The sequence below is a fragment of the Condylura cristata genome, unplaced genomic scaffold, assembly GCF_000260355.1.
Source record: "Condylura cristata isolate star-nosed mole 26May11 unplaced genomic scaffold, ConCri1.0 scaffold00015, whole genome shotgun sequence".
NCBI lineage: Eukaryota > Metazoa > Chordata > Mammalia > Eulipotyphla > Talpidae > Condylura > Condylura cristata.
In genome coordinates this window covers 42,423,589-42,433,086 of record NW_004567116.1, presented here as the reverse complement: position 1 = coordinate 42,433,086, position 9,498 = coordinate 42,423,589, and the positions used below count along the sequence as shown (strand labels likewise).

The 9,498-nt window shown below is 42.2% G+C and overlaps 1 protein-coding gene across 1 annotated transcript in view; it reads left to right on the top strand.

Moving 5' to 3' along the window:
- TENM4 (teneurin transmembrane protein 4) overlaps positions 1 to 9,498 on the top strand; it is a 511,167-nt gene that overhangs the window by 319,756 nt on the left and 181,913 nt on the right. The window contains exons 8-10 of the mRNA XM_004683244.2: positions 165 to 335; positions 7,215 to 7,429; positions 8,736 to 8,946. Of these exons, the coding sequence (XP_004683301.1) occupies positions 165 to 335; positions 7,215 to 7,429; positions 8,736 to 8,946 (597 nt within the window). The remainder of the gene's footprint in view (positions 1 to 164; positions 336 to 7,214; positions 7,430 to 8,735; positions 8,947 to 9,498) is intronic.

Sequence of the window (9,498 nt, the reverse complement as noted above, 5' to 3'; positions counted from 1 at the left end):
CCCTGCCCCATTCCCCATCCCCTGTGTGGCACTCTAGGAGATCTCTTCAGGGGCTGTTTGTGGAACTGCACTTTTCCCCATCCCACCTCCCCTCCCCTTATGGCTTGGGAGTTCCATTTCCACCTCCAGCAGAAAAAGATGACTTTTCTCATTGCTCACCACAGCCATGCACCTGTTTGGCCTAAACTGGCACCTGCAACCGATGGAGGGGCAGATGTATGAGATCACGGAGGACACAGCCAGCAGTTGGCCTGTGCCAACGGACGTCTCCCTGTATCCCTCAGGGGGCACTGGGTTAGAGATCCCTGACAGGAAAGGCAAAGGAGCCGCAGAAGGTAGGGTTGCTGTGTTGTCCGTGTCGTGAGTCCTCTGTGTCTGCCTTTGAACCGAGGAGACCTCCATTCTGCGTGCCATGTGCCTGACTCAAGCTCATGCTCAGCGCTTCTTCCATCCTGCTGTGCTCCACACCGGCTGCCAGTCCACCTATGTCTTCATTGCAGTTCTTTGTCACTGTGAGCTCATGGCGGGGCTTGCGCAGGGCTCATGTGCAGCGGTGTCACATCTCATGCCTCGCGGGAAGTGTGGTGGGCTTTCACACTGCTGGGGTGGCTGTCTCTGATCATGTGGGGTCAATACCAGTGTTTCTGGGGAAATCTTACGGGATAACGGGCACCTCCTGGAGTGAAGTGTGGCTTGTGGGGAGACAATGTGTATAATTGCAATATCCTTGAACCTTTGTCGTTTAATGGTGCCATTAGTTCAGGTGTTCTGGCATTTACTATCTGACCTGAGGCATGACACTTAGTTTTCCTCAACCATAGTTTCCACATCTACAATAATAATTATCATTAGTGTTTGCATATTGTATTTGCTTTTTGTCAAGAGCATCTTCTGTTCCATCTTCACAGAGATCCTATGATCTAAGAGTAAGTGTGTATACCCATTTGGATGCCAAAACTAAGAAGCACATTAATTAAATGATTTGGCCAGAGTCATGCAGCTGGTGACTATGGAGTGTGGGATCTGAGCCCACACTACATGACTCCAGTGCCTTTGTTGTCTCCATAAATTGTTCTACCTCACTCTCAACCATGTATTTCTCTATCAGTTATGGAAGCAATGATGACATTCAGAGTTTGACAGTTCTTGAATGTGATAGCCATAAACCAAACTGAATTTTTTGAGGGTCTTCCCAATATGCCATGACAACAATTACTTCACTGTCATTAAAGAATAGCACAAACTTCACAAAAATTGGCACCAGGTAAGATGTCAAGCTAACAGGCCAATCTGGTTGTCATTTTTTCTCCAATATCTGCTGTGACCTCTCTTATTTTTCTGTTCTTACTTCAGTGTGCAACTCAGTCATAGTTACCTCCAACCTTCACTACTTACATCTTTCCTCTAATCTCATGGGGTCTGGATTCTGAGCTGCTCTGTCCTTTCAAGGATTAGCCTTCCAGGTACTATTTTGGTTAGCAGAGAAGCATTTGCTTGTTTGGAGTACCTACTCAATGATTATTAACATCAAAATCAACCCTTGACCTGTAATCATCTTTAAGACAGTTAGAACTGAAGGTATTTCCACAGAGCTAAATCAGAACCCCTGCCTACTATTTTGAGAAGCAAGGCCAGTCTTCAACTTTACAAAGATTATAAGACTTAAAATATTGAATAATAGGATGAGGGAACATGAATGGGCCATGGGAAAAAGTTCTGAGTTAGTCATCAAGATTTAAGTTCAAATCCTCAGTTTAAGTCTGGCTGATGCCACTGACCTTTGATGTGCCTTAAGTAAATACTTTAAGCAGATTGTCTAGGCTAATTTTCCTCCTCTTTAAGTGAGGTTATTGAGCTAAATTATCTCTTAAGATCCATTCACATTCACACATTTTATATAGAAATTAGTAATGGAGTCATCATATGACTAACCAGACATCTCCTTAGAATGTTTTTAAATTTGACCCTGTCCATGGTCCTGCCTGTTCACTTCTGATTTCCATGTTAGTTATAGTGTCAAGTATCATAGGTGAATAGCATAAAGGAAGACCATCTTTAATTCAGCATGTACAAATACAGATTTAAGATTACTTCTACCCTCAAGACATTGGTAAAGGATCTCATTTAGCAAATGTATTTTCTTTCCCCCATGATCCCTATCAAACATTCTTTAAACAGGAGTTCACTGTATCTAAAATCTCTTAACCTAATGAAATTAGTTTGCGGGTTGTTTAGGTTTTGTTTTGTTTTTTCCCAAGGAGCAGGAGGTGCAGATAAGAGACAAAATAAAATTGCACCAGCTTATTGGTTTACTTTAATTGGAGTATTTTTGCTTAAAGGGATTAGCTGTCATTACTAATGCAAATGAAAATCCTGTTTACAGCCCTCTGAAATGCAATGCAGGGCTGGAAAATGGTCAACATCAAAAGCAATTACTGTGAAAAAAAAATGCTTCAATCTGGGGTGGGTGGGGGGAGAGGACAAAGCTCCCATGGTCTATGTGAGACCATATGATTCTTAATTTATTTGTCCTGGTCAAACCAGTCTACTCAGTTTACATGTTTAATTGTTATGTAAAAAATCTAGTTCCTTCTATATCTCATGGGTCTTTAATCCTGATATGAATCCATATTTCCTGTCCCTTCTGAGACGATCATGAAGGAGAACTGATTCTAGAATTAAGATTAGAATCCCTGTTCCATAGTGATGGAAGAAGCAACAGAGTATGATGGAAGAGGAAATTGGGCCTTGAAACCACAGCCCAGGGTCTGAATCCTAGCCCTGCCTTTTATTGGCTCCATTAACTCATTTCAATTACTACAACTTCTTTAGCCCTACTTTCCACAACTCTAGAACAAGTATGGAAGCACCTATCTTCTCAAAACCTAGAGGTGAAAGGCAGTAGACAACTGTTAGTTCCTTTATTGTTGTCCATTCATGTCTCAAGCCATGCCATGTCATTTATTAGAATTGTAGAAATACATTACATTTCCCCCTCAAAGATTCCAAAAGGTTTGGAGCATTTTAAAAACATCCTTAAAGGATATATATATATATATATATATATATATAAATGAAACATGTGATGAACCCAGTATTTTCATTGTTTATAATTGCTTTAAGAACACCAAACTCCAGTTTATACTATATTTTCAAAGTGGCTATAACCATAGGACAAAAACCAAATGTAGCAGCTTTGCAAAGTAAAGCCACAAGAACTTATGTTATGCATTAATGGAGAAGGGGGGAAAGCACTGAATAAACATGTATTTCTGATGGTTGAATTGGTGAGCTAGGGGTAGCATATTCCTCTTTCTGCAATGAAATCAAAATTGCCCATCAGTTTGAACCATGCAAATTGCTGCATGCAGGCTCAGCTAGGCACTCCAAAATGGAACAGCTTATTTTGATAACCAAATAAATTTCAAACAGTTGCTAAGGAAACTAAAGAATTCTTTGTGCGAGTTATTGCATTGAAAGAATGAAAAATGTGAAGGGGAGGGGGAGAATGTTAGTTGATTAGGAATTTAGAACCTATGTAGATAGATCTTAATTCAAGGAAGTAAAGACTGTGATTGGAAAGTATATGGAACTTCAGTTCTTCCAAATCTCCTTTATTTGACTGAGCTATCCAATCATTTGGACAATTTATTGAGAAATATCTTTTATAGACATGATTGCATGTTTGCACTGCATTACTATTGGAAGCCTGAATCAGTATTCTTTAAAAACAGGTCTGATACTAGTCGGCTCTTCCCTGTGAAACCTGTTGGGGATTTCGAATTCTCTGTTAAGTTTCTTGTATTGTTTGCTGTGCCTCTGGCAGTCCCTAGTGATTATATAGTACTCTTATGAATGTCTGGAAGTGTTGATTGTTGCCATTTAACTTTGGGCCTATTTCTAGGTTCCCACTTTAGAAATATTGTCAACTTCTTATGACCCAGGTTGCCAGGAAGTTCTTCAGTCGACCTTGGACCCACCTGCTGTAGGCTTGATGTTTACCCTGCTAGGACTGTGGATTAAATTTGACTCTAACTTTAAAGAAGGGTCAATGAATGCACCTGCCACCATTGAGAATGTAGACTCTTAATCATATGCTGATTTAATGCCCTAAGAAGTTGTATTTCATTAAGTAAAGAAGGACCCCAATTGGTCCATCTGTAGCAATTTCTTAAGCATCCTAAACCTCAGTGTACATTTTAATAGTGTGAGAATTAAGTGAACCATCATATGTGAAGGCATTCAAGCTTATAGTTGGAGCTCAGTAAACAGGAGCTATACAACTAGTGATACTACCATCTCTGCCTTTACTACTATTACTACTACTAATACACTTTTTCTAGAATTTAGATAGGGATAAAAAGAATTTTATACACAAACTTGGCTCCTCCAACTTCCTCTGCCCAGGCTCCTCTCTGATAGCTCCACCACTAGTGGATTTTGCCATTATAGTAGGATATTTTCTACCTTGGTACTCACAATTTGGTGCTCAGAAATAAAGACAATGAAATTTACAGTAGAGGATTTAGAGAGAGGAAGGCTGTAGGGTTTGTAAAAGGAAAGTAAGGATGTGCCCAGTCCATCTCATGCTCTGAGCCCAGCCAGTCTCATGCTCTTTCCCATCAAGCAGACACACAGGTTGTTTTTGCCCCCTCCAAAACCACCATCTCACCCCTACCAGAGAGGAAAAAATAAAATGATTGATTGACAGATGGGGATCCTCTTTACCCTCTTGAGCACTACTTTTAAACTGGGCTGTAATCCCTTCTCTAAACAGCTCCATAAGGATTTGTAAAGGGTGACTTTTAAAACAAAGGTCACTTTTGAACCACAGCTCCAGAATAGCCCTCACAGACGCAGCCCAGAAAATCAAGGTCCTGGGGGGGTGTATCCCATAGACTAAAATTCACTGCTTTTATTTCATTGTGTACACAGTTTTTGCCCCCACTTTAGCTGACAAGTGAAACAGTGCTAGAAAAGGCTATTCCCCTTTTGCCACTGCTCAGGATAAGAGCCATCTTACTTGTGTGTCTGGGGCCTGCAGGTCTCAGGAGAGTCTCTGAGCTTGACCTCTAACCTATAAGGCTACAGAATTTAGCTGACACAATTGCTGAACTGCCTCCTAAAAAGTTGCTAACCAGGAAGGAAAATTAACCATGCAGGATTCTCCACCAGCATGTCACAAGGGTGGTGGTGCGGGGTGGGTGTGGGTCCCTGTATATTCCCAGACATAGGAATTATTTGAATGCAGACAATTCTCAAATCTCCTTAGCTCTGTCTCCCACCTACTCACGAAGGAACTCAGGCCTGGGAATTGGCAGTCTTGGGCTTATTTTTATGCAGTTTCTCCTAGTGAAATGTTCAGCACACCTCTCCTCCTCCCCCCACTCCCACCCCCCCCCCCCCCTGCCTTTCCCTCCCCCCCCCCCCCCCCCCGCTTTTGTTTCATGCTTCCTTACAGTTCTGTTCCCTAGCAGCATTTTAGACTGAAGGGGGTTACATTGTCTACCTGGAATATAAAAAAGAATTGTGGTGTTGAGAACCCAAAAATCAGATAAAGAAAGCTGTAAAAGTAATTCTCTCTTAATTCATCTTAATGTTTTGTGAAGCTAGCTTCTGTCTTTGAGCTTTGGACCACAGTGTGGTGGTCTGTGTGTAGGTGTCTGTATTTTCAAGGTAAAAGTCTGAAGCACATTCCTTCCATAAAGGAATTAAATACCAGTCTTTTCCCACGCTGACGACAATACTGGTGGCACTTTTATTGAGAGCGTGCATTTTAGCTTTTTGTGTTGGCATATTTTTAATTAAAATAACATTTAATGGTTTGAAGCTAAAAACCTGATGTTTCTGCCTAGGAGTTTATAAGGGAATGATAACATATGGAGAAGTTTAACATTTAAATTGAATTTTATTATTTAAAACAGTAAAATATTTTATGACTACAACAATGCCCTGCCAAAGCTCCATTTCAGCATCAAATGTGCTTTGTAAGGAATCTTACAAAGTGAGGGGAAAAAAGACATTTTAATTTCTTATTCCCCAAATGCTTTGTAGAAAAAGTTCCCACAAACGTGTTTTCTTTACAGATGGATTCTTGTTCTCTAAAGTGTCTCTTTGAGCATCTCTAACAACAGAACAAACCTTGGAGCCAGGATACCCAAGGGGCTCTCTAATGACAAATAAGATGTAGTCTGTTGACTTGATTTTGGCTTGTCAGCTTCCTAAGGGTGGTCTTCTAACACCCCTTCAGTCTCCTGTCCCTCCCAGCTCTTCAGAAGGCTGATGTCTGGCAGGAAGTTATGGTTTATATTTTTCACATGTGCGTGTGTTTAATTACTAAGTACAGGAAGTTTGATAAGCGGCCTTCCTTCCTGGTGCTCGGGGTATCCCCAGAAAGCTGTCACTCTCCTGATTAGTGACAGAAATGACCCTCCCCCCTTACCCAGTCTGAAGGTTTTGGGGGCCTGGGTGAATTGCCAAGTATGCCATGGGCTTTATGCCTGAATCTATGAAATTCCCTCAACTTTACCCCCATTAGTTTAAAAGCAATATTCAAAGCCTCCCATACAAAGACAAAGAAACATTTTTCAGATATGTTTCCTGACTTCAGAAATATCCTCTTTTTCATCTTTCCCAACCCCTAGTCCTGTTCCCAGCATGTGTCCTGCCACAAATCTTAGCTCAGAATTTGGTTTCCAATTTACACATAAGCTAGTGAACTTGTAAAAATTCCTACTCCATTCAGCTCATGCTTCTACTGCTGGGGAAGCCATTCTGAGTTGGAAATTTAATAACACCTCATTCCCTCTATCCTTTCTGTTTCAGTATGCAGACATACACACACACACACACACACACACACACACGCTCTTATTCTCATGTGACCACAAATGATTATTTTTAGGATCAAAATATATCTTAACAAGCTGTGGATCATGCAGTAAACAGATGGCCCTTGGGGAGAACCCATACTGCTTTGGAAGAATGCATATTTTTAGCAGAACAGTTTGAGTATCACTGGAAAAAGAGTTCTGAACAGTCCTACTCCCCCCTTCAGGGAGGGAAAGGAGCGGGAGGGGGCTGGCAGCAGAACCTTGTAGAGAGAGGCTTCAGGCCAAGGAAAGTCCTAGCTCATTGGAATGCCCTGATCCCTCATTGCACATGTCACTAACCATGATGTTTTTGTCTTCTCTCCCCTGTGTCTTGCTTGGTAGGAAAGCCCAGTAGTTTCTTTCCTGAGGACAGTTTCATAGACTCTGGAGAAATCGATGTGGGGAGACGAGCTTCCCAGAAGATTCCTCCTGGCACCTTCTGGAGATCTCAGGTGTTCATAGACCACCCAGTGCATCTGAAATTCAATGTGTCTCTGGGAAAAGCAGCTCTAGTTGGCATTTATGGCAGAAAAGGCCTTCCTCCTTCTCATACACAGGTAACCAGAAAACACATACCCTGCTCACCTCTCTGGGTTCCCACTGCAAATCTTAACCCAAAGTCAAGAAACATAATGCCTAACCCCAGGCTCTTCAACCAGCAAGTCATTTCCTATGTTTCCCAGATCATTCATCTGCTTAGCCCCTCAAACCCAACCTTTCAGGTGAGTATGAGACTTTGTAAGTGGCAGGAATTCTAGGAACTTTCTCCCCAGCCTTTCTACCAGTATCTAGTCTCCACTAGAAATTGTATCCGGAGGGAAAAAGCAGGCACTTTGAAGCCAGTTCTGAATTTGAATCCTCCAGTAAGAGCCATCTAACCTTGGGCCTTTTACTACCCCTCTGAACAAGTTTTCAAATCAGTCAAGTAGTGATAAGAGCACCCACTTTGCAGAGCTGTGGAGAAGAAGGAATAACATTTATAAAGACAACTCCTGCTGAACCTGGCTCAGAAGAAGTGTTACTATTTCCCTAGTCTCTTGCATTCCTTCAGGTGGCATGCTTACTCAGACTTTGGCACACCAGAAGCACTTAAAAATTCATCTAAGATGATAGACATTTTACCAGTCGTGGTAGGTAAAGAACCGTCTATAAATTCCCTCAAGATCTGGGATTGGAGTAAAAAAATTTCTAGTATTCATCAGATATTTCCAGGCTGAATCAGTCTTACTAGTCCCAGTAGTTATTTAAGACTTTTATTTAAAAGGTAGATAAATACCTATGGTGGTTTTCTAAGCTACAAGGATGCATGGACTCGTGGGTGGATGGATGGACAGACAGACGGATGGACGGATACTCAAATTGCTTGCTGAGAAACCAGTCGGACTCATCACCAGCTGCTGTATGACTGACTTCTCTGCTGTATGACTGACTTCTAGTACAGATCCATTAGCAGATGTATTTGACACAGCATGTAATTACTAATAGAATTTTGAGTTAAGCCAATTTAGTTTCCCCAAAACTAGCCCCTGAATCTAGACTGTTTTGAAAGGATCACAGACAAGAGGAATGAAGACAAGTCAATTTTTTATTTACACATTTAAGGCACATCCAGTGGTGAGATCCCAGTCCTAGTCCCTGGGGATTCCCACTATCCCTTGCCCCTGGGAAACTCCACACTGTCATTTGTGTGGAGCTAGCCCAAACAATCATTGAGTGGCTGGGTTTTTGATTGGTGCCTCCCACTGGAAAAACATAGTTGTGCTGGCACCGACTCAGCCAGGTGAGGACTCAGCACCCATAGACAAAATAAATTTAGAGAACAACCAAAGCATCTGCTCACTGTGCCTTCTTTCTTTTTCTCAGTTTGACTTTGTGGAGCTGCTGGATGGAAGGAGGTTGCTGACCCAGGAGGCCCGGAGCCTGGAGGGACCCCAGCGCCAGTCTCGGGGAGTCGTTCCCCCTTCTAGCCATGAGACTGGCTTCATCCAGTATTTGGATTCAGGAATCTGGCACTTGGCTTTTTATAATGATGGGAAGGAGTCTGAAGTGGTTTCTTTTCTCACCACTGCTATTGGTAAGGATGCCCCTGCCCCTGGGGTCTGTGGGACACTGTCTTTTTCACTGGGAGGACCTTTGGAGATTCTAGGATTACAACTGACAAAGGAATTTGTCTTGCCCAGAGCTCTGGATGCCATTCAGAGTGCATCCTGACTGGACCTGCTGGAAGAGCCGGGGGAATGAAGGGCAGGGAATGAGTGAGGGCAGCAGTCTAAGAGGTTGAAGGCCATTCTGAGCTGGCCCCTGGACCCGGGACTGATACCCAGTGCCTTTCTGGTGCTCTCTTTGGCACAATGTGGGAACCAGTAGCTACATTTAAAGAACGAGGGATGGAACTGACAATGAGACAAGAACTGGATCGAGCAGCCAATATGTTTTTGCTTGTCATTTCTCTCCAATATCTATATTTGTCGCTATAGTTTCACTTACTTCAACTCATAGATTTCTTACTTGGATTTTTGCTTTTTTGTGTGTGTGATTGGGTGGGTTTGGGTGGGGATTTTAAAAAAAGATTTATTTATGCATACAAATCTGGGGTATAGGCCAGAGGTGCTGGGGGTCGGGGGGG